This window comes from Tamandua tetradactyla, chromosome 5 (assembly GCF_023851605.1).
Source record: "Tamandua tetradactyla isolate mTamTet1 chromosome 5, mTamTet1.pri, whole genome shotgun sequence".
NCBI lineage: Eukaryota > Metazoa > Chordata > Mammalia > Pilosa > Myrmecophagidae > Tamandua > Tamandua tetradactyla.
Genome location: NC_135331.1, coordinates 90113937 through 90138546, shown reverse-complemented (window position 1 = coordinate 90138546; position 24610 = coordinate 90113937). Strand labels below are relative to the sequence as shown.

The 24610-nt window shown below is 56.2% G+C and overlaps 1 protein-coding gene across 2 annotated transcripts in view; it reads left to right on the top strand.

The window, feature by feature from the left end:
- Positions 1–24610, top strand: part of GRM4 (glutamate metabotropic receptor 4) — a 116363-nt gene that overhangs the window by 37311 nt on the left and 54442 nt on the right. For both annotated transcript variants that reach the window (XM_077159209.1, XM_077159208.1), the window contains exon 2: positions 3422–3638. In XM_077159209.1, coding sequence (XP_077015324.1) covers positions 3422–3638 — 217 coding nt within the window. The remainder of the gene's footprint in view (positions 1–3421; positions 3639–24610) is intronic.

Below are 24610 nucleotides of genomic sequence, written 5' to 3'. Positions count from 1 at the left end.
GTCAGGGCATTTCTGTTCAGAGAGGTAGCCCGGGGGGTGGCACTTGCTTTGTTTTGCTTTGTTTTAGTTCACTTTTAAAAAACATAAGCACTTCGGACCTACACAGAAGTACAGCGGATCGGACGGCTAGGCCCCGTTGCCACCACTCGGTCTCCAGCGTGTCAGCTCCTGGCCGGTTCCGTTCCTTCTCCTTCCACACAGCACCCCCTCTCCGCCACCCTTTAAACAAATCCTGGAAATAGTATCATTTCATCCCTCAATATTTCAGTGTGTTCTCCTTAAGACAGTGGTTCTCAGCATGGGGCATGGGGCAGGGAGACTTTTTCCACTGCAGGGGACGTTTGGCAAAATCCGGGGACATTTTGGTTGTCACAACGTGGGGATAGGGTGATGCTGCTGGACACCCAACAGTGCACGGGACAGCCCCCCAACAAAGATTTATGCATGGTGCTCAGGCTAGGAAGCTCCTGTCTAAGACACGAAGGCCCTACCAATCACAACTATGATATTTTTATCACAATTTAAAAATAACAATTTTTAAAAATCATCAAACGTCCAGTCTGAGTTCAGATTTAAGAACATGGTGTCTTAATGCTGAGTAGGGCAGAGAGGCTTGGACTACTTTTTGGACCCTGCTGATAGAGGTAGGAAGGGGGATGTGCACACACACAAACACATAGCTATACTCGGGGTGGTTTGGTTTCTTAACAGGTGATATCCATTTTCATCGTTCTAAATTCAAAATGTACAAAAGGTGTGCAGTGAAGGGTCACCTAGCCCTATCCCCAGCCCCCTGGTTCCTTCCCTGGAGGCAGCTTACCCATTTGGTTTCAGGTGTGACTCCCTGAGTTGGCCTGTGCACATGCCAGCAGCACAAGCACACACCCCCTTTCTCACACCTCCAGCTGCCTGCTGGCTGTGTTGCTGTCCTCTTCCCTTTATAGGGCCTTGGAGAGCCAGCCACAGCAGTCCACACGGAAGGCTGCCCTGTTCTTTTATTTTTGGTGCGTGGGCCGGGAATGGAACCCAGGTCTCCTGCATGGCAGGCGAGCATTCTACCACTGAACCGTCTGTGCACCTTTCCTCGTTCTTTTTTCCGTGCTGCATAAGGTTGATTCCTCGTGTGGCTGTAACTTCTCTAAGCAGTCCGTTCCTTATGGACATGTCGGTTGCTTCTGTCTGATAATGTGGCCAGTACCACAGCGGATGACGGTAGTGCGTACCTAATGTCGTCGTTCAGACCTGTCCTATAAAAATGAGGACTGCGGAGGGCTTGGGAGTGAACCCTCAGTTGCCCACACCTAATCCGCTGTTTCCTCTCATCCTCATCGCTAGCCCCACCCAGAAAGGTCCCAGGGATCATGCCTTTCCTATGAGCTGGCGAGTCTCGTGACTTGTTGGGGCTGCAGGGAGGGGGGCAGTTTCCTGCTCTCAACCATCCGTCCCCACAGTAAACAGTCCCTAGACCTACCCTGTGCCCACACGCCCCGCCGGCTCTGCGCCTGCCGCGCCTGCCCCCTTGCTCATCCGCCCTGGGCACTGCCATTCCCTGGGCTGGGACGCCCGTTCCCCAGCCCTGCTCCTGCTGGTTCTTCTCAGATGTCACCTCCCAGGGAGGCCTTTCCAGATCTTTCCGCCTGTCCACCCAGCCGCCATCCCCCCCCACCCCCATGAGACCTCACCGCTATCGGAAACGGTCCTGGCCTTTTCCTATTGTCTTGCACGTGTCCTTCTCCTGCTACTGGAATGGAAGCCCCAGGAGGACAGAGGCGTTGGGTTTTCGTCACGGCTCCATCTCCAGCAGTTAGGACATCAATGGCGCACAGAAAAGTCTTTGTTGAAGGGAATAGAAGTGAAGGGCTGGATATTAGGGTGGGACCGCTAGATTGGCAAAATCTCCCCCCTACCCCCAGAGGAAGGCAAGCTGTCTGGTCTGGGAGGGGGTCCCTGGGGATAGGGACGGCGTAGGTACTGGCCGCGCCAGCATCGCTTGTTTAGGGGACAACCCGAATCGGCGTGCCCACTGAAACATTTCCCTACCCTTAATTACTGTGGGGCCTGAGGTTCTGGCCACAAGTTTCTTGGTCAGGATTGAATCTTATTATTCCTTGAAGGGATACAACTTTAGATTCTACATCAGCCCAGAGGTCACCTGTCATCTTGGACAACTGAGAGCATGGCAGAGGGACGGGCACACAGAAGGGATGTGTAAGGAAGGGAATGGGGAGCACAAAGTACTGATCAGCCCTGGGGGGCAGGGGGTGGGCCTTCGGGGGAGCCCTGGGGGCAAACAAGGGCCCTGGGAGATGGTGGAGGCGTGTGGGATGGGGAACCCTGGGGATGGGGGTGAGCTTGGGGGTGGGGAAGGCTCACACTGTCCCTTCCATGTTCTCTGGGTCTCAGCCCCAGAGGCAGTGACGGCTTAAGGGCAGGGCCCAGGGGGAGCTGTGGAGGTAGGACGGTGCTCTACGGCAGGAGAGCTGGGCTGCGGCGGGAGTCCTGGGGTCTGCTGTGTCTTGAGTGGCTGTGGGAACTGGGGAGCCCCTGCATCTCTGTGCCTCGTTTCCCTGTTTCCAGACTTCCTGGAGACCTTGCCCACCCACCCACTCTGGGTCTGCAGAGCAGGGCAGGGGTGGGACGCTGGAACCTGTGCTCTGCTTCCTCTGAGCTGAGCTGAGCTGAAGGGAAACTTTGGGGGACAGAGTCTTTTGGGGGGCTGCGAGTAATAAGAGGAGCTCCCTGGGGACAGGGGATGACCAAATGACTCCTTAAGGCCCCCATCCCCAATCCTATCCCCAAGCTGAACCATCCCTCCTTTCTGGGGATGTTCCCTGGGCTGGGATCTTCTAGCTCTTTCTGTAAATTGAGGCACTCAGAGCCTCCTAGTATGTGTGTGTGCATGTGCAAGACCCCATATGACTCGTGTGTGTGTATTTGTGTGTTGTTGGGCTGTGTCTTCCAGGGACCACCAGCCACAGGAACCAGGTGAAGCCGGCTGGAAGACTTCCCGGAGGAGGAGTGCTTGAGGCCGAGTGCCTGTCACTTCTCAATCTGAGACCAATCTCACTCCTGTAGGGTTGGGACCATGGGGATGGACAGACTCTAGGAGAGAGTGGAGTGGGAGGTGGGAGGCATTGAGCCAGTGCGGGACTGTGGGCTGGAGCTAGAGGCAGGGCTGGGCAGCCGCGGGCCACTTGCCTAACTTCTCTGGGCCTCAGTTTCCTCCTCTGTTAGGTGGGATTGGGGCCTGCCCACATCATAGTGTCTCCCCCAGGGTGAGAGAGGGCAGTGCCCGGGGGTGGGGAGGGGGCTGGGTAGCCCCAAAGCTGTGGGGCCAGGAGGGGTTGTGAGTAGTGGCCGCAGTGCTGTGCAGGTGGGGGTGCCAGCCAGCTCCCATTCAGTAGCCCCTCTTCCCCCCCAGATCCCCCAGATCAGCTACGCCTCCACAGCCCCCGACCTGAGTGACAACAGCCGCTACGACTTCTTCTCCCGCGTGGTGCCCTCGGACACGTACCAGGCCCAGGCCATGGTGGACATCGTCCGTGCCCTCAAGTGGAACTACGTGTCCACGCTGGCCTCGGAGGGCAGCTACGGCGAGAGCGGCGTGGAAGCCTTCATCCAGAAGTCCCGCGAGGACGGTGAGTCAGTGTTGGCCTGTGGGGTTGGGAGTTGGGGGTGGTGGGGTGAGCCTGGCAGGGTTTGGGTCACTGCACGGTGGCCTGAGCACTGCCCGGGAGTCGCCCACCAGACCTGATGTGGCTTCTGCCTGCCCCAGGCCATTTCCCCTCTTGGGCCTCAGCCTCTACCTCTGAGCAATGGGGAGCTGCTGTGTCCTCGTGGGGCGACCAGGGACCCCTGTAGGGTGGCTGTGAGTGACACTTGCAGACTGGACGTGGAAACGTCGGGACTGTTTCTGGCTTGGGAGCCTGTGGAACAGCTGCTGTTGTCACCGCAGAGAGGACGGGGAGGGGTGGGAGGGCGGTGGCTTTGTGTAAGGGGGTCCCAGGGACCCAGGAGACAGGTAGCCAGCCGGGCAGGCCCTAGGAGCCAGGGTTGTGGGGCAGAGATGGTTGAGGCTTTGGGAATTCCCCTCAAATTGAGCTGTCTGTGTGTGGGGGTGGGGGTGGGGGCTTTAGCAGTCATGCCTCAGAGGACGGGATTGGGGCTGTGCTGACTGGCCTTGTGTGAAGGCGGTGTCCCCGTGGGGTGGGATTTGAGGAGCTCTGGGAAAGTGATTTGCTACCTGAGGTTTCTCCCACTTACCATGATGTCAAACATCTCCCTGTTAAGCTCACTGCATTACCTAAAATTGCCATCTTCTGAGCTAAAGTGGTAAAGCATTTAGGAATCAGAACAGCCGGGGAAGCTGGGCAGCTGAGTGGGGCCCTCAAGACTGGGCCACCGAGTGGGTCCGTTGTGACAGTGATGGCCAGGGCAGGAGGGAAGGCGGGGGACGTCCGGCAGGCGGGCACTGGGCTGGGGGGTCTTTGCCTGGGGGAAGCGAACCTTGCCGAGGCAAGAGGGCTGGGGCTGTGGGGCAGAGGGAAGGGGCAGGTGGCTTCCTCAGGGCTCCTGTTGTGGGGTGTGGGGTGTGGGGTGTGGGGGGAAGCAGGAGCCCCTCCCCCTCCTGGCAGCCCCGCCTCCCCGCGAGAGGGACCCTCTGCCCGCTCCCCTGGCCTCTCCCAAGGCCTTGTCTTTAAATAGCTCATCATGGCGCCCTCGACCTTGGGTGGATGGCTCCTGTATATTTATACCCGCACAGCCCCAGGATTCTAATTGCATTTCCTGAGGACCACACAGTGTCCAGAGGCTGGCATTGGTAACACCCCGCGGGCATAATCTTGCTATAAATCTTGATAAGCCCCTTTAAATAATTGTACAGCCAAAGCTGTAACCGGGTGGAGGAGGGCGGCGGGAAGTGGGGCAGCGCTGACTGATGGGGCTGACTCCAGGCCACGGGCCACCCCAGCAACCGAGGCCCAAGCGGAAGGAAGCAAAGGATCAGCAGGACCCTGCTCCTCACCCTGGGGCGGGCTGGGGGTCAGCACTGTAGGACCCCAGGTGACAGGGTCAGACCCCCAGTGTGTAACCCGGCTCTCTGCCTTTCCTTCTTGCTCAGACTTGAGATGCAGGGACTTGCATCTTGACTGGCACCACCTGCCGTGCTCTACCAGACCCTCCCGCCCCCCCCAATGACTTGACTCTCCACACAAGCCCATTGTCTTTCCCATTTAAGGTGTGCCCTCTGCAGGATTTGGGAACAGAGCTACCAGTTAGGGGAATGGACAGAGGTTCTAGAATCTTAGAATTCTGTTGCGTTTGGTCCTTGCCCCTGGACCTCTAAGCCTTCACTATGCCCAGTACATGCCAAGCCTTTGACATTCCTGCTCCCTGTAATTCTTCTTGCCCTGTGAAGTAGGCACTGCATTACCCCCATCTTACAGGAAAGGAAGCCGAGGCACAGAGAGGCCAATTAACTGGCACCGGGTCACACAGCAAATTAGGGGTAGGGAAGGGATTTGAACGCAGGCATTCTGGCTCCAGGGCTAGAGGTGTTAACTGTTTTTGTGTCCTTTCTTACTCTACCTTCCACCCCCACGACCCCCTAGTTAACTGAGGACCTCACTGGCCTGTGCAAGTGCTGGGGGCATAAGAGTCATATATACTTACGAGCGCACACGCCTGTACACACGCATGGCCTGGAGGGACACAGGCTAATGTATCAAGAGCAGGTGGGGTGTGGGGTAGGGTCAGGTCTGGTTATTTAGTTTTTGGGCTGAAGGGATGACTATTGCTTGCATTTTTTTTTTGCATTCATCTATTCAGAGTTCATAGTCTGGAAAAAGGAGAGAATTAGCTCATCTGCCAGAGCCTGCCATCACCTGCCCTGGCAGAGGTGACCCCCTACAGTGCCCCCCAGCCCCTACTCCATCCCCACATCACCGAAGACCTGGTTCTGCCAAACCGTGCCAGGGTATAGCAGCCTCTAAGGCCTGGCTGTGCCTCCCCCCATGTGTGGCAGCTAGGTCCGCCACCCCCCATGACCCCCTCGCTGTGGCTAAATGAAATTTGATTTGGAGAACGACTTTAGGTGGGTGAAAAGAAAGGAGAGAGAGAGAGAGAGAGCTGTGTTCCAGCTGGCCAAATTGAAATCAGAATTGAGTGGCCAGTAGAAAGAGGCTGCTGTACCCTGTAGCCTAATCCTTGCAAAAGATTAAAGATGTCTTTGGCCATATATTGTATTGCTTAATCCTCTGAAGTATAAATTGTCTGTGAGTTGCTCAGAGGAGCACTGAGGAGCAGGTGGGGGAAGAGCTGCTCGCCAGGCTGGGGATGCAAGTCAGAGCCACGGCAGGAGCCTCAGCCAGCAAGTCCTGGATGCCCAAAGGTCCCTGGCACTGGGTTCTGCAAAGAAGCGTGATTGCGCTCATTTTATACATGAGGAGACAGACCAGAGAGGGTAGACCACTTTTCCAAGGCCATACAGCCAGAAAGCAGGGGAGCTGGGTCTGAAACTCAGTTCTGTTGGCTGGGTGGGGAGCCCCTGTCTCGCACCTAGGACTGTCCAACACAGACTGGGCTATTGACATTGAGTCTAAAGGAATCCCAGCCCCTATGTCCCCTAGCTCCTGCCAGCTCTCTACACCCCCACCCCCTTTCACCTGGTTGTGTGGCCCTCGATGGAGTCCTGTGCTGTGCTCGGCACCCATGCACGAGCACTAATCCTGGTGACAAACCTGTAGGCAAGGTGTTTTTGTTCTCATTTTGCAGATGGGGAAACTGAGGTCCAGAGAGGTGAAGTGACTTGGCTGGGGAGCAGAATGAGGCGTGTAAATCAGGGCTCCTCCACTCCGCGCTCTCTGTCTCCCCCGGCTTGGCAATCACAAAGGTGGCAGCGGTGGTTAAGAATCAGGCTCCATCAGACCTGGGCTCCTGTTCTGCCACTTACTGGCTGAGTGATCCTGGGAAAGTCGCTCGGTATCTCTGGGCTTCAATGTCCTCCTTGGTGAAATGGGTGTAAAACAGCCCCAACTCTATAAGATTGCTGTCAGAGTGAAACGAGCTCCTGGCACAAAATGGTGGGAGCTCACTTATGCCCAGACACTCCTGGAGAGGCCTGTGGAGTGCTGAGAAGCTTCAGGGAGCTGGGCTGTATCCTGACAGAGTCTGCGAGTTGTTTCCTGGGATGGGGCTGGGGCAAAGCTGTGGGAGTCAAGGCCTGCCTGGAGCTGGGAGGGGCTGCCCTCTAGATCTTATGGAGGCAAGTTCCCAAGGTGGCCGGGGCAGGTGGGATGTGTGCCTCGGCAGGGGTGACCTGAGGCGTGTGGGCCTGAGGGCATCTGTGCCTTTGTGGTTATGTGTGTGTGCACGTGCCTGCCTGTGGACCTTCTGGCTACTTCCTCCTGCCGCTGCTGAGGCTGCCTGAAGGAGAGGGAAAGGTGAGCGGCCTTCCAGCACGGGCTCTGCAGCGGCATATGGAGGCTGGGATTAGACATGCAGAGCAGGCCCTGCCTGGGCTCCAGAGATAACGTGTGTGAGTCACCAAGGAGGGCGAGACAGGTGGCGAGGGGGTGGCGCAGGCTTGTCAGTGCCCTCCTGTGTCTCTCTCCGGTGTCTTCTGCCCACTGTCAAGGGTTTGGGGTCTGGGCATACTTTTCCATCCCCACAGCCTTTCCATATCTGTGGGGCACTGGGTGAGCCTCGGTTTACCTGCATTCGTGTCCCCATTCCACAGATGAGAAAAACCAAGGCCCAGGGATGTTAAGGGGGCTGCCTTTAGGTCACATGGAAGTGTCAAGTGCCAGGTCCCAGGGTCCCCACATGGATGAGACGGGCCTATGGGTGATGTTAGCAGGTAACATCCATGTTGCCTTGCTTACGTGCTTCATACGCCTCAACTCACTTAGCTCTCAGGACAGCCCCGTGTCTCAGGATGGCTCCATTATACAGATGGCAAAACTGCTCAGAGACGTTAAATAACTCCCCTGAAGCCACAGAGCTGGAAAGTAGCAAGGGAAAGATTTGAATCCAATAGGTGAGCTCCCCAACTGCTGAGCCAGGGGCCTCTCCGTAGGGCCACTCTGGGAGTTTGGCACTGGTCTTCTTGGGTGGACGAATCTGGCCTCCATGGGCAGGACAAAATGGCTTCTTTGGGCCTGGCAGGAAGGGACGTAGGGGGTTCAGGCCATGGCACGCTGGGTCCTTGGAGAATGCCGTCTCATGCACAGTGGGAAGTCCTAAAAGCCTTGCCCCCTCCTTCTTCACTCCTGCGTCTCTGTGTCCCCCATTGATATTCTGGAGACACGGGTGAGTCGAGCTGTTGCTGGTCTGACCTCCAGCTCCAGTTGCCAGGGCTGAGCATCGGACTCGCATTCAGATGGCTCCTCTCCGTCAGCGCAGCTGCATGGGTGGCGAAGGCAGGGCCCAGCTGGGCAGGGCCACCTCTCTGGGCTTGGCTTCCCAGGCTGTACCTGGGACACCCACCTCCTGGAGGCTCAGAGGGGACGTGGGGAAGAGCTGTGCCACCCAGAGGGGCTGGCCCTACTCACGTTTCTAAGGGACCAGAGGGGAAGGTTTGCCCCGGGGCACCCCCGGATCCAGGAGCCCCTGAGTAGAGTGCCCGCTTTTCTGCTGCTCCCCCTCACCTCTCTGGCCTCATCTCCTCTCAGTTAGCCCCTCACTCTCTCCACTGCAGCCATCCCAGCCTCCTGGCTGCTATTCAAACAGTCCAGGTGCAAGCCCACCTCAGGGCGCATGCGCTGACTGCTCCTTCTACCTGGAAAGCTCTTTCCCTGGGATCCATTTAACCCACATCCTCAGTGCTTTCTGGTCTGTTCCCAAATGTGCCTTCATCGGAGAGGTCTCTCCGGTCACTCTACCCGAAATATTCCCTTCCTGAGCCTCCACCCTCTCATTCCTCTGCTCCTGGACCTGCTTTTCTTTATAGCATCTGATGAGTAAATGTTTATTTGGTCTTTTGTTTATGGTCCAAGAAGGCAGAGGTTTTTGCCTGTTTGTTCTCTTCTACGTCCCCAGCACTTAGAAAAATCCCTGGCACGTAACTATTACTCAGTAAATGTTTGTTAACAGATGATCATAAAATCCAGGTCTCAACTACTCACTCTTCCTTAGCATCCTCTCTCCCCACTAGGCCTGAGAGGCCACTTGCCCAGTCTGCAGAAGGTGAAACTGAGGCTCAGAAGGCATGGGTGCCTGGGGGTGAGCCGGGCCACTCTGGGATCCATGTCTTTTCCACTGGGCTTCCTGCTACCCTGCCCCCCTGGCTGCTCCACCGACTCACCTGAGGATAGCTGTCTTTTCCGGAGGCGAGAGTCAGGGATGTGAGAACTTGGGGCCCATCAGCAGCGGCATCAGGGTGCAATGCGGGGCTTGGATCCCTCTCTTTTCTCACTGCAGCACTGGCCTTGGGATGCTTCATCCGTCCTGCAGTGCCGCCTGCTCTGAGGAGGGGTGAGTAGGACGGGGAAGTGGCTTGGCCCTCCACACCCCGCATGGGTCTCCCAGCTGACCTGGGCTTGGCAGATTTATTCTGCTCCTGTGGGGCTCCCAGTGCCGCGAGAGGAGAGAAGACAGGCAGTAGGCCCTATCCTCAGGGCACTCTCAGCGCTGGGGGGAAACAGCACCCAGTCAGACCTTGTCTCTTGCCCTGCACACAGTAGGTGCTCAGCAGGGGTTGCCTGAATAAGTGAATGAGGGGGCGTGATGAAGTGTCCATTGAAGTGGAGAGACACATTCCAGGGCTCCCAGGGGCTCCAGCCCAGTAAGGCAGAGCTTGGGGGTTTATATTTGGGTACAGGGAAAGGAAGGAGGAGACACGGCAGGTGAGGGAACAGTGTGAAAAGAGTCTGGAGAGAGGACAGATGGGACCCCGGTCAGGGACCTGGCCTGCTCCTGGTGACCGTGGGTCAGGGAGCAGAATGAGGCAGAACTAAGAATTTTTTAGGCCAATCTTGCATTAATTTTTTTTTTAGTATGTAGGGTTGTGCCTGCTTGACTGAGGGAGTGCATCAGTGCCCATCATCTCTACCTGCTGCATCTAGTTTGCTCAGGACCCCCCAGGGGTCCTCTCCATCCACCAGAGTTCATGCCAGGGCCCTCGGGCACCTCCCCGAGCACAGCTGCTCACCCTCAGTGGAGGGGATGGTTTTCCAGGGCTCTCCGTCTGGAAGGCTCCGATCACATCCAGCCCCGAAGGGCTGCGAGGCCTTCCCTCTGCCTCTCCACTGACTTTGGGCTCCTTGGGGGCAGGAGAGGCTGGATCCACCTCAGCTCTGTGACCTCACCCTCCGTTGCTTCCTTGGACAGAGCAGGTCCTCGATAGGTGCTTGGAGAATGATGCGTCAGTGAGCAGATGGCCAGCCCAGCCCCCTTAGGCACATCCTGGGCCTTCTGGGGGCCTCCTCATCTGTAACAGGTGTGGGCGGATCAGGCCATCTCCAGGGTGCAGCTCTGGAGGGCTGTATCCTCACAGTCCAAGGCTCCTGCCTCTAAGCATCGTTTATACAAGCCCATCACAGCTTTTCCAAGAGCTGGCCAGCCACGCCCAAGTCTCCCCATTCCTAAGACATTAGTAGAAAACTACACTTCTTTAGGATACTTCTCTTGGAGGAGTGCTGGAAAACAAAAAAACCCAGCAAGGCCTAAAGGAGTGAATGCCGCATAGAGGTGGGCTTGGCGGTTTGGTTCAGGAATGATTGGGGCCAGTTGTACTGGGTCAGGGCCTGGGGCATGCAACCCCCCCCCGCCCCGAGTAAGATGAAATTGCTGTTCACATTCTCTGAGGCAGTGGGAGGTGGGAGCAGGGAGGGACTGTGCCACTGGCTTTAGCTTGGCATAGACGAGTATCACGTGATTTTAGCATCTACTTGAGGAGAGACTTCTGAACCCTCCCACCAGCTGCCTCCTGGAGCCTCAGCCCAGGAACCCAGTAGCCTGAGGTCGAGCAGCCTCTGCCCTTGACCTCTCCAAGGATGTGGGAGGGGCTGTGTGTGGAGTGGGCCCTGCCGACTGGACCGTTCCTGGCCATTCGAGCTTGTCAATGAGGCCGCCCTGAACTTGAGACCCGTCACGTCTTCCGCTCGCCTTATCTGCCACCTGTCATTTTACCATGGGTGGAAGTTAAGTGGACGTGGCTGTTGCTCGCTGAGCTACGAGGCTGTGATGCACCTGCTGAGTTTCTTTGCGGGGGGGGGCCTGGAGATTGGCAAGGTGTTGGCCTTAATGTGACTGCTCGGTGATTGCCAGGTCCCTTTATAAAGATGAACCCTCGTGCTTGCTGCCCGCCTTGGGGACTTCTTCTGTCTGATCTCATTTCTCTGCCGCTCTGGGCTGTGGCAGGGTGTGGATACCTCTCGATTGTGTGAGTCCTCTGGGTTAGGTGTCACTGGGCCCTGCGGCTGTAGTGCGGCCCCTTCCCCCAGCTTGCCTCTGATGTTTTGCTCTGGCCTATGGCAATAGGGAAACCCTCCCATTTGCATTTGTGTCTAAGCTTGATGGGAATGACAGAAGGAAGACATTAAATAATGTCTTAGGTGTCTTGGCCCTGCATTTGCATCCTTCCCCCTCCTTGGACAGGGAGCGATATTTTCTTTCACTGACCTCTTTTGTGGAACATGCTTGAAGGTTTTGTGGTGGTTTAGCGGTGGCAGCCCCTTGGTAGCTTTGGTCTTTTGCATCCTATCCTCCTGATGATGCAGTGGGTGCGGTGGTTGAGAGCTCAGGTGCTGGGACAGATCACCTGGGTCCAAATCCTGGCTCTGCCACTGCCAGCTCTTGAACAGTCACTAAAACTCTCTGTGCCTCAGTTTCCACCTTTGTGAGATGGGGATAATAATAACAACTCCTTTATGGGGTGACATGAGGGCAAAATGAGTTAATACACATGCAGTGCTCGGGTGTCAGTGGTTACCATAACCAGGGTGGGGGAAGGGGGCTGGGAGCTGGGGGTCCGGGTTCTAGGACTGGCTCTGTCTCTGGGTGGCTGTGTGACCTTTGGCTGGTCACATTCCCTCTCTGATGTGAAGGCGTTGAACTGGGGCCTCGGAGCCCTCACCCACTTGGGTGTTTTTTTTTTTTTTCAATCTTTCTTCGTTGCATGGAGGTGCAGGGAGCTCTAGCTCCAGCTCCCTGGGTGGCTTTTGTTCTTGGACCCTGACCTGAGCCTTCAGAATAGCTGCCTCCATACAACCCGCTTCCTTAGTCCTGCTGCCCCTTTGGTTTCTTTATCCCTGATCCTTTTGACCTGGTTTGAACTCCATTTTCTTAACTTCATTTTCTTACCCTTGATTCTTTGTTCTCCTCCTTATCTGAGCCTCTCACTCAGAGCACACTGGGTTCTGCCCTCCCGGGCTCTGTTGGACTTTCCAATTTCTCCCGCAGTGTTAAAGAGCAATGGTGAAGGCTGTTGACCTGTCCCCTCTGACCCCCAGGTTTTGGTCTTGATCTCCCAAAACCCTCTTTGCCTGCTTGCTGACTGCTGGACTTCAGCCTGCTTTCTTGTCTGGGGTCTCCAGCACCCAAGTTCCCACTCTGAGCATGGAGACACGGCTGAGGCCACCCCTTCCTGCTTATTCTCTTTAGCTCTGCAAGGGTTCTGTGGACTCAGCATTTCCCTCCTTGATTCACCGCCACCCTGGGGCTTCCTGCTTGGGGCCCATCTGGGGGCTGCTGAGTGCCATGCGTGGGGGTCCAGACTGGATCCTGCCTCAGCCCCAACTCCTGCTCCCAGTGTGACCTCAGGCAAGTCACTTGCCCTCTCTGAGCCTCCAGCTCCTCATCGGTGAAATTGGGATCGGGGCTGTGTGCCTTCCTCAGTGGGCTGGTGTGTGTGGACACACTGATAGGTGCCTCCGGCCATTTGGACTTTGCAATCTTGCCACCTACCGAGTCCCCTCCCTGGAGCCTTTGAATCAAGACAAACTGTGCCTGCTGTGGTGGCGCCTTGGCCAGCCTGGCTGGGCCTGTGTGAAGACCCCCGAGCCTCCTTTCGCTTTAATACACATTTTTCTAGGCAATGTTCCATAAATTGTTATAACAGAAGCTTCCAGGCCTGGCCCCAGCCTTGGCCCCTGTGCAGCAGCCCTGAGGCTGTCGTCATTTCACAGAAGGGGCCTGTCGGGGGCAGAGCTAAGCTTGAAGCCAGGCCTGTGCCCCTCCCAGACTAACTTGCTCTAGAGTTAGAGGGAAAGGAAGTTAGGAGCCCCCCTTTTAGTGAGAATTTGGTTCCCTTCCCCAGGGAAGGGCTAGTGGGTGGGTCAGATGGGCCTGGGGGGAGACCCACGGAGGCTGAAGTCTCTGCTCAGGGCCTGGGAAGGACAAGGCAGAGGGGTGGGGGTGGGGGCTGTGGTTCTCAGGCCTGGTCTGAGGCTTGTAGGACCCAGTGTTTGCAGGGGAGGGTGTGTGAGCTGAGAGAGAGAGAGAGGAGGAAGAGGGGAGAAGGAGGAAAGGGAGAGGGAGGGGGAGGGGGAGAAGGGGAGGAAGAGGAGGAGGTGAAAGGAGAGGAAACAGAGAGTCAGAAGGAGCGGGGAGGACGGGAAGGAGGGAGAGTCAGGCATCACCAACTCACATGGAGACCCCTGTGCAATGGGAAACTCTCCTGGCAGGTCCCCACCTAAAAGTGGGCATAACAGGCCGGGAACGGGGAGCAATGCTTCCCTGCAGTTGCCCCTTCAGTGCTAGCTCCCTTCATGCGACTGGCATGTTTTTGTTTTCGTTTTTTATCATTCCATTCGTGGTACACAATCAATAACTCACAATATCATCACATGGTTGTATATTCATCACCACGATCATTTCTCAGAACATTTGCATCAATTCAGAAAAAGAAATAAATAAAAAGGAGAAAGGAAAACAACCTCATATATACCATACCCCTTTCCCCTCCCTCTCATTGTTTACTAGTATTTCCCTCTACCCCTTATCACTTCCTTTCATTGATCACTAGCATTTCAATCTACTAAATTTATTTTAACATTTGTTCCCCTATTATTTATTTATTTTTATTCCATATGTTTTATTCATCGGTCCATACCATAGATAAAAGGAGCGTCAGACACAAGGTTTTCACAGTCACACAGTCACATTTTGAAAGCTACATCATTATACAATTATCTTCAAGAAACATGGCTACCAGAACACAGCTCTACAGTTTCAGGCACTTCCCTCCAGCCTCTCCAAAACTAAAAAGGTGATATCTACATAATGCGTAAGAATAACCTCCAGGATAACCTCTCGACTCTGTTTGGAATCTCTCAGTCATTGACATTTTATTTTGTCTCATTTTGCTCTTCCCCCTTTCAGTAGAGAAGGTTTTCTCAATCCCTTGATGCTGAGTCCCAGCTCATTCTAGGATTTCTGTCCCATGTTGCTAGGAAGGTCCACACCCCTGGGAGTCATGTCCCACGTAGACAGGGGGAGGGTGGTGAGATTGCTTGTTGTGTTGGCTGGAGAGAGAGGTCTTAGGCCTAAATTTAGGTAGGCTTAGCCTATCCTTTGCGGGCTAAGTTTCATATGAACAAACCCCAAGATTGAGGGCTCAGCCTATTGCTTTGGTTGTCCCCACTGCTTGTGAGAATATCAGGAATTCTCCACTTGGGGAAGTTGAATTTTCTCCCTTTCTGGCCATTCCCCCAAGGGGACTTTGCCAATACTTTTTCATTCACTGTTCAAATTCCTCTGGGATTTAGCGAGGCATCACTCTGGACAAACCTACAAAATCTCATGCCCTACTCAAGGTTCAATTCAACACTTATGGTGTTCAATTAAACTGCCCACATAGTTATATTAGGGAATGCACTAGTCAGATTATAAATTTTATACCAAATAAACATTTTTTGCTTTCGTCTTACACATAACTTAAAGTTTTAAGATATGAATTACCATCTATTTTCAACACCCTGCATTAGTGACTTTCCTTTGTTCTTCCTCATGCAGAAACATTTTTTAATTTGTACCTGTAGTCACTATCATTGCACACTCCTGGATTATACCGTCTCAGTCTTAATCGTCTGTCTTTGACTGGCATGTTTTTATATGTCAGGAATTCAGGGCAGGGTCGGGGCCTCCCATCACGCCGAGTCTCGTGGGAGTGCGGCTGCCAAGGAGGGGCGAACCCGTCTCTTTCTTCTGCCCTTCAGCCCTTCCGTCCCCGTGACTCTGCACACACTAGTTCTAGGAATAAATATTTACTGGGCTCCCACCGTGTGCCAGACATCGAAGCAGGACCCTGGGGATGCTGCAGTGGGCAAAACAAGACAAAAGTCTCTGACCTGGTGGAGCTCACATTTGGGGAGGGGTCCCTGAGGCAGTTCAGAATAACCAAGCAAAACACATCAGTATATAAATAATTTCAGACGGGAGTGGATAGACACAGCAACGTGATGGCGGTGAAGAAGAGTAAGGCAGCGTGAGGGGACAGAGGGGGCGGGCAGCGGAGACGCCCACATCGGGTGGCCAGGGGAGGAGACAGTCGGGCACAGCCTGGCATGCAGTGTGGGGACTGAGCCCGCCGGAGCAGCGTGCTGCAGGCAGAGGAAGCAGCAGGTGCAAAGGCCCTGAGGTGGGAGGCTGCCTGGCCTTTGAGGAACAGAGCGAGAGAGGGGAAGAGGAGCAGGAAGAGAGGTGAGATAGAGCACGTGAAGCCCTGTGGGCCCTGGTGAGAACTTTGGCTTTTGTTCTGAATGAGATGGGAGCATTGGAGTGCAGTGAGCAAGGGAGGGACGCAAACAGACATAGGGTTAATAGGATCCCTCTGGCCGTTGCGTGGGGGAATAGAGTGGGCCGGGACTGAGGCAGACAGACCAGAGAGGGGGCTACTGCAGTTTCCCAGTGAGAGGCGGTGGTGGCGTGCACCCCGAGTGTTGGCTGTGAGAAGGGACACATTTGGGGTGTGCTTTGAAGCTCGAGCTCCTGGGCTGTGTGTGAACAGAGGGCAGAGGGCAGAGGGTGGCCCAGGCCAGGCTGTGTCCTCCTGGCTTCAGTGCTTTGGACAGTAGCGCCCCCTTCCCAGGCCAGTCACTGGGGGAACCCCGGTTGGCTCCTGCACCCCCAAAACACACCCTGTCCTCAGGCCGAGCCCCAAACGCTCAGGGAGCCCTCATGGGTGAAGAGCAGGTCCTTTTCCCCTCGATTCTGTTATCAGTATCTTTTTTAGCCAAATGTATTTATTTGAGAATCCTTTTCAGGACGAGGCAGGTTTAAATGCATTTTAAAGCTGGGATGAGAGGATGAAAGGCAGTTGTCTCCAAAAGTCTCTTCATTTCTATGTAAGTGGCTGTTGAAGGGAGGGGGAGGCTGGAGTCGGCTGGGTGGAGTGTCGGGAAGTCGGGGGTGGGGTGCGGGGAGCTGAGCTTCCTGGGGAGGGGAGGATGGGAAGAGAGCCTTGCAGAACGGGTGGGCCTGACCCAGGGGAGAGGGGGTGTGCCGTGGGTAGGGGAGCTGTGAGACGTGGGTAGGGGAGCTGTGAGACTAAGATTGTTTCCTCATCACAGTGCCTTCCTGCTGGGAAAGAGGAGGGGACTAGGTTCCCGAGAGAGCTGCAGCGGGGCAGCATAGGGGTGGGGTGGGCCGACCCACCGCAGAGAGTTTCCTGCCCCCTCTCCCCGCTCCTCTCCAGCCTGCTATGGACTTGCTGAGAGTCCTTGGACAAGTCACTGTTTCTCCCTGGCTCTCAGTTTCTCCATCTGCAAAATGGGGGTAATTGTATCCCCAACGGTGCTGGTTATTGTAAGAATGACAAAAACAGGTGAGTTGACTGTCAGGAAGGCCAGAAAAGGGCTGGAGGGGACGAAGAGTTGCCTGGGAGTCCAGGGACCTCAAAAGTGAGCACCTGCCGCTTCTGGCCCCTGGCTGCCCCCACCCATCTTGTGACTGTCCTCCCCTCTCTTCCCAACTTACTTGGTACATCATACCCATGCACCATTTTGCTGTCGACAGAGTGATCATATGGATATTCTATGCAAATTCTCATTTTTAATGAGCCAGAAGGAAAGCTAACTGCCATATTGCAGACGCCTTAGGGCCCAAGGGAGGCCTTGAGGATGGGGAGGGTAGGACAAAGTGACAAACAGGAGGAGAAAGGAGGGAGGGAGGAGAGTGAAAATGGAAGTGGGGGAAACAGTGGGGGTTCCGGAGGGGAGGCCGCGCAGGCCTGTGCGCAGGACTGTTTTCCATCTCCCGGGGCCTCCCTGTCCCCTCTCCCACCCATCCCCCACCCCCACTTTATAGTTAGGGGAACAGGCTCAGGGGGACAAAGGGCCTTGCCAGCTCACCCCAGAAGGTGGGAGAACAGAGAAGAGAGAGAGCTAGAAAGGCAGAGGACAGGGAGAAGATGGGGTGGAGAAAGGGGAGGTGGAGGCAGCTGGGACTGGGCTCTGGCTTATAGAGCTTGATTTCCCTATCTATGAAATGGTCATCACATCTAGGACGCACATTGATTGAGAGGAGCTAATGAGGCAGCATGTGTTAATATTATTTGACTGGGGAGTGCTGCACAAACAGCAGGGGCTAAGGAATAATGGGGTGCAGCGTGTATGTGGGGCCATAGGCTAGTTCTTCATTCATTCATTTGTTCCTTCTTTCATTCCTTAGCATTTATCATGTACCTCCTAGATGGAAGTCAGCGCCACAAAGGCAGAATTCTTTGGACAGTCTTGGACACTGAGAGTGCTCAGAAAATTGTTGCTGAACCAGTGAATGCTCTGTGCCCAACCCTGGGCTGTCTCTCTGGAGCTCAGGGGCTGGTGAGCACAGAGGTGTCTTGCCCAATAATTTCCGTACAATGTGCTAAGGCTGGGGACATGCAGGAGGGCTTCCTGGAGGAGGAGGTGAATTCTTAGAAATGAACAAGAGCCAAACCGAAGAAGAGAGGAGTCTAGAAAAAGGAATTGGGCATCCAAGGCAGAGGAAACAGTCTGAATAAAGGTCCAGGGGGAGGAACACGCTGGTGTTTGCTGGAAATTGCAGGGGCTTTGGTGGTGGGGAGTCACAGGAGATGAGGCTGCAGGAACGTTCAGAGTTAGTCCTGCAGGATCTCAGGACTAGGCTCAGGAGTTTGGACTCTACCCTGAGGGAGGTGAGAGTCACTGCAGGTGTGAGGGAGGAGCATGACCAGTTTGGACTGGAGTTTTGGGGGGGTTAGTTGGAGGGGCTGGGGTGGACCACCTGAGGTTAGGTGGATAGGCATGGAGCGCTGGTCTGGTAAGATGGTGCTGGCAGTGGTGGGTATACACTGTGTTAGGGCCTGAACTGTCAGCTGGCGGCTGGCAGATGAGGCTGGACCTGCACCTGGGGACGCTGGGCCAGCCTGGGGAGGGGGCCTGGGCAGCAGGTGTGAGTGGCACATGCTGGACAGCGTCGAACAGCCCACGCCCCTTTCCCCTTCCCTCTGGGCCCTGGCTTAGACCAGAAAGGGGTTCTCAACTCTGGGCAGTCCCACCTTGCCAATGGGGCACCCACATTCCCAGGACGTCCCTTGTACTGCAATACAGGAATGCCCCCACTATGAAAAATTGTCCTACTCCAAATGCCTGCGGAGAAAAACTGGCAGCTGGCACTCACCCCTCTTCCAGCTCCAGCATGCGGGAAGGCAGGGGTCAGCTAAGCATCACCCAGTTCCCCTACTCCTTCCCCCTGACCCCACATGTCCCCCTAGTGCCCATTAAGGCTGCCCCCAAGATTGAGGTAGGGTGGACCCTTTGTCCTTCCAACCTGGTGCCCTCCAGATCTGGCCAAGTCTCCAGGTTTGGAGCTCTGGTGCCTGGAGAGTTTGGGACCTTTATTTTTTTGGGGGGGGGGGGCTTGGGCCAACTTACAGAGCACACTCACACCCACCATCTCAGGCCCCGCCCCAGGGGTGGCTAGCGGCCCCATTGTCCAGCTGAGGGAGCTGGGACCTGGAGAGATAAAGGGATTGCCTCGCTCCCACCCACAACCAGGGCTTGAGCCTTGCCCGCCGCCCCCCCCCCCCCCCCCCCCCCCCCCCCCCCCCCCCCCCCCCCGCCACCTTCCCTGCTGCTCTGCCGCTGCAGCCATTGGCTTGGAGGAACCCGAGCTGGGGCCTCTCTGCCGCCCTCTCCCCCTGCCCTGGGCTGAAGGTAGGGGCCAAGGACTGGTGTGGGAGGGGGGTCCGGGTGGACTTCATTACCCAGTTCCTGCTCATGGTGGGTGGGTGGGGGCGGGCCGAGCTCGCAGCCGGCAGGGAGATAAGCTTGGACTGCCTGAGTAATTACATATCAACATTTCATTTTGCTTGTCAGCTTCCACTTCCAGGGGATGTGGGCTCCTAAATATTTCATCTCGGCCTGCAGCTGCCTGCTCCCCTCTGGAGCAAACCGCAGGTCTGGCTCCTGGCCCCCAACCCTGGCCTCTCCCTGCCGTACTGAGCCTGGGCTCCTGCCATGGGTAGAACTGGTCAGAGGTCGTTGTCCCCATGCCCCTGCCTCCGCACAGGGGGTCTCCACCCCCAACCCTAGCTCTTCTTCCCAGGGTGTGCCTAGGGTGAGGGTCTGGGCAGACAATCCTGCCTGCCTGGCACTCAGTTCAACCATCATTAACTGAATACCTCCAGCCGCTTGACACTCTGCTGAAAACTGGGGAGCTAGACACAGCCCCCCTCAAAGGGGCTCGTGGGCTGGTGGAGGAACTGAAAAGAAAGTAGTGTAATAATAGCAAACACTATATGCCAGGCATTGATCTAAGCCCTTTACGTATGTGAACTCATTTATTCTTCACTCTTTATTTTGAGAAGGCCCAGAGAGGTAAAGTAACTTGTCTAGAGTACACAGCCAAGAAGCCACAGAGCTGGGATTTGAATCCCGACTGCCTGGTTCCAGCCCTCATGCCCTGAACTAGGTGAGTTACAGGACCGACTTCAGCCTAAGGCAGAGCATGGCAGGAGCCAGTGGAGAGGAGCACAGGCACGTGCTAGAGCCCAAGCAGGCAGAGTTCTGACTGGAGGTGAAGGTTCTGGGATATTTTGTGGGGTGAGAGGTGGGGAAATTAGGCCATTTGGCAGGGTGGGGTTGAGCAGGCAAAAAAGTGGAAAGGGCTTTTCTGGCAGAGGAACCAGCACTGTCAAAGGTACCCTGGGGGCAGAAGTGTGGGTGGGAAAGAACACATTATTGGAGAAAGGAAGTGGCCGTGAGGGTTGGAGAGTGATCGAGTGGGAAGCTGGGAGGCTGAGGAAGGGGGTAGCAGAGCCTGCAGATGTGGTACTGGAGGTGGGGACAGATGGGAAAGAGCTGGGGGTCTTGGTGTATGGTGGCACATTCCACAGTACCCAGTTTTGACCTGAGCATGAGTGGGGGACAGACGCAGGTGGGCAGGGCTGAGGCCCCGCCACCTCCAGGCTGGAGCCCTGGCCGAGGACGGGGTCACAGGTGGCTGGAGGACCCTAAACTAACATTTAGTGACCCGGACCCCACTTCTAACTGGCCTCCGACCCCCTTCCCTTTTCTGGACCTAACCTGAGAAATTGTGGGATTCCTTCAAGTCACAGAATGCCTGCACAACCAGTGAGGATGGGGGAGGCCCGGGCAGGCTAGGCTGGGGCAGGGGTGTCCCAGGGTGGGGTAGGGTGGCCCATGGCATGCGGAAGGGCTGGGAACCTGCTCTGTCAGAGCTTTGCCCTCTTCAGCCCCCAGTTGCCATCACCTGCCCCCAAATACCTTGCGTCCCTCTTCTATTGTTTTTTTTCTCGCTTCAAAGGTATTTTGCCTAAATGGGTTTGTGTTAAGATTTTAGGTCGATCACTCAGCAAATATCCCTCTGCTCCAAGAGTGGCACCATGAATAATGCAGCTCTGAACACTGCAGCTACTGCTGCTGCCCACTGGCCTCCTGGGGAGGTGACAGTAGCCCTCAGCTTAGAGGTGCCGAGTTCTACCGCCGCAGCCCTGCCCGACCCCTTCCCTGATATACGTTCCCAGGGGCCAGGCCTGTCCGCTGGTGACTCGCGGAAGCCTCACACCCTGCGGTGTCTGAGTAAGGAGGTTTTTACAGATGTGGAATTGGAGGTTCAGAGAGGTCAAGTAACTTGGCTTATATCACAGAGCAAGAAGGTGATAGACGCGGGACATGGACCCAGTCTGGGCCTCGGACTTGGCCTGCTTAGGTCACACCAGGCCAGCTCCCTGTTGCCTGTGACCCCTCTGTCCTGTTGTCCTTCTCTGGAGGAGCAGGGCTGAGAGAATCAGCGAGTGAGGGGGAGTCAGAGGAAAGATGAGGACTTCTGCCTCAATGCATGGCACCACTGAGGCTGCTCAGTAAGCAGTAGTCATATGAGGGAAGGTGCTACCCCCCAGCTTCCAATCTCTAGACCCTGCACCCCCTGCGCCCCCCTGCCCTTGCCCCGTTAGCACCCTCAGCCGGGCTGCCCGCTTCCCTTTCAGCATGGAGCCCCTAAGGGACAGTACTAGGATGCGATGTGTGGCCCAGGCTGGTGGTTCCAAGGAGGTGGAAATGGCCTGTGAGCTTCTGCAACAGCCTGGTTGTTGCCTGGGGTGTGGGCAGGGGGCTTCTTGGAGCCCGGGTGTGAAGAGCTTTCAGACAAATCTGAGCCTGCAGCTGGAGACTCAGCAAGGAGACTTTTCTCAGCTAGGAAGGGGGTGGGCCCGAGGGGGCTCTGTGCAGACATGTGGGGTGACGCCCCCGTGGCCACACGCTGCGCCAGCCAGCGGGGCTGCCTCCCTGTTCTGCACCGGGTGGTGCATTTCACTGAGTGGGTGGTGAGGGGTGGGGGTGGGCGTGGGGGGCAGGGCTGTCGCAGGAGGCTGCGTCAGCGTGAGGTTGTGGCGCCGTGGTGTAGAGCAGACCGTGCGTGGTGATGATGTGCGGCTGCAACTGTGCGAGCGTGCGGGGTGGTGGGTGTGTGTGTCAGTGACTGGCTGTGTGTGGCAGGCGCACGTGCCTGTGGCTGTGAGATAGATGGTGGCTGGGTCACCTGATGGGCAGGCAGAGCTGAGGGTGGGGAGCTGGGACACGTGTCTCTGTGTGCGGTTGGGTGGTGTGGGAGTGTGTGATTGCATCAGGGTGTGTGTGTCCATGCGTGCATGGGGGGTCGCGGGGCAGGGTGGTGATGGTGTGGAGAGTGGCAAGCTTGTGTCCGGGCATGGGCAGTCCCCGGGCCTCTGGACTGTGGCTCCAGGTTCTGCCTAGCACCCTGCCCCCAGGGAGTTCTTGGTCAAGCCTGTATCCGCTGGTCCAGGGTGTACAGACCTCCCCAGCCCTGGGTCCTGACTGGGACTTTGTGATGAGGTCCCTTTCCTCCCAGTTCCTGCCAAGCAGCCTCCAGCTCCAGAAGGCTGACCCAGTCCTTTACAAACACCACTGAGTTTGACCCTACCAACCCTATCCGGTGCAGTTTCTTTAAGACCTTCCCCATTTTACAGATGGGAAGCCTGAGGCTCAGAGAGGCTAAGCAAGTTGTCCAACATCACACAGCCAGGAAGCCATGGAGCTGGCTTCCCAACCAGGTCTTTCTCTGGCTCCAGCTAAGCCCATTGCCTCCCCTGGGCTGGGACCACAGCATGTCCTTCTCTACTGGCCCAGCCCTTGAGGCCCTGGGCCCTTGAGGCCAGGCCAATTTGCACTGCTATTTTGTACTTTTCTTCAGTTGTTTCTCCTTTCCACTCATACTTCCTTAGTACTCATGGCAAGGAATTTGCATCTAGGTGAAGAAGGTACAATTCCAACAAAAGGCAGGATCGAGAGAGACGTCAGTGTGTGTAGGGTCAGGGCAGACAGCTCCGCGAGGGTGGATTCCAGGTACCAAGTAGTGTCATAGACGAGAGAGAGAGAGAGAGAAAGAAAGAAAAAGACAGAGAGGTGGGGAAGCCATAGAGGTCCAGGGGTAACTCCCAGTCTCCCTCATGCCCCACCCCATGCTTCCCCTCTGCCGGGAACCTGCCACCTCTCCCCATAGTTGTGTAACTGAGTCCCCCTTTCGTCTCTACATTGCAATTTGCTACCTTCACGTTTCGCTGTAATATGGATTTTCCGCTTGATTTCCTAGCGTTTGTCTTTTCATCGTTTTTCTGCCTCTCGAAGTTTAAAAAGAGGGATGGGGAGAGAAGGAGAGGAGAGGAGCCCGCCTCTCTTGGCCTCCTGGAACCTGCCACGTCTTGGACTGTGACAGAACAGGCCTTGCCGCCTGGCTCTCCACTCTCCTGGGGAGGATTTCTCTCTTCCCCAGTTTGGACCTCAGTGTGGGCCCCCCGCCCCCCCCAACCCCGGGCAGGAGCCAGCCACGTGGGTGCTACGGCCAGGGGGTGGGGTGGGTGAGGACTCCTGCCTCTGGGAGCTGTGCATGCCGCACCCCTCCTGCTCACCCTGCCCCGAGGGGGCCCAGGCTGTTCCCTGCCCGCTCCCCGCTGCCCGCTTCCTGCTGCCCATTCCCCACTCCCCGCTGCCCACTCCCCACTGCCCGCTCCCCGCTGCCCGCTCCCCACTGCAGCCCCTCCTTGCTGAGGTTGATCCTCAGCTGGCCGGGGCGGAGGCAGACATCTGTGGAAGTCAAATGAGTGAGTGAGAGAAAAAGTTTGTAGGACAAGCCTTAGTGGGGGGGCCGGGGGGGTGCCTAAGCCCCGAGGCCAAGGCTGGGAGTTTAGAGGAGGAAGAAATCAGCCCCGGGGGGCTGCGGGCAAATGGGAACAGGAGGCTGAACTCAGGCTTGATATTCACGCTCCATGTCAACTTCAGGTAGGAAACTGGGGTGACCGGCTCCCCCACATTGTCCCTTGGTGCCTGCAGGTTTCCATGTTTGGGCCCTGGACGCACTGTGCTGCTGGGGGAGTCCCCTGGACAACCCCCCAGGCAGTGGAGGGTGGAGAAATCCGTTCAGTTTAGCGTGACCCCTTAGTCGAGGGTGGGATTCCCAAGCAGCAAAGTGTTTTCAGTCCCTCGGGTCTCAGGCGGCGAGGCAGCAGCTCATAGAGAAAAGTCAGACAGGAGCTCAGCACGGCTCTTTGACGACCTGAGCTCCTGGTCCCCGAGCAGGAGACTGGACGAGCTGAGGTAAGGCAGCCCCCAGCCCCTCCACATCTCCTTGCTTATTTCCTTCACTACACCGATTCCAAGAAGCCACATTGTGCACGGTTGGCCCTGTCCTCCCGTCTGGGACTTTGCCCTCCCCTCACCTGCATCCCAGGCTCCTATACTGTCCAGCCCTGAAGTGGAGGCTCAGTCAGTATTTGTTTCTCAAGGAAGAAAAAGTGGTGATAGGATGTGGGGTAGGGGCAGGGCAATGGGAGAGGGGGGCCTTTGCTTGCCCTGAAAATGGGCCTGTAGGTGCTCAATAATTGCTCGGAAGTGTGCAGGGCGGGGCCTGGCACCCTGGGCCCGCTTCCTCTCCACCTGTGCTCCCGTTGGCCAGGAGCACAGTCACCTTGTGCTTCCCCTCGGGCTGCTCGTGCCCCCCAATTCTGGTCTTGCTTCCCCTACTGGACCACTAGGTCCCAAGGAAGGGTTAACCGTGCTGAGCACTTTTCGAATAAATGAATGAATGAGTGAAGGAATGCATGAACTCGCCCCACCCTTGGGGAATGCACTTAGGGTAGGATGCTGGACCCGGGGCACACCGGGAAAGGTCACCCCAA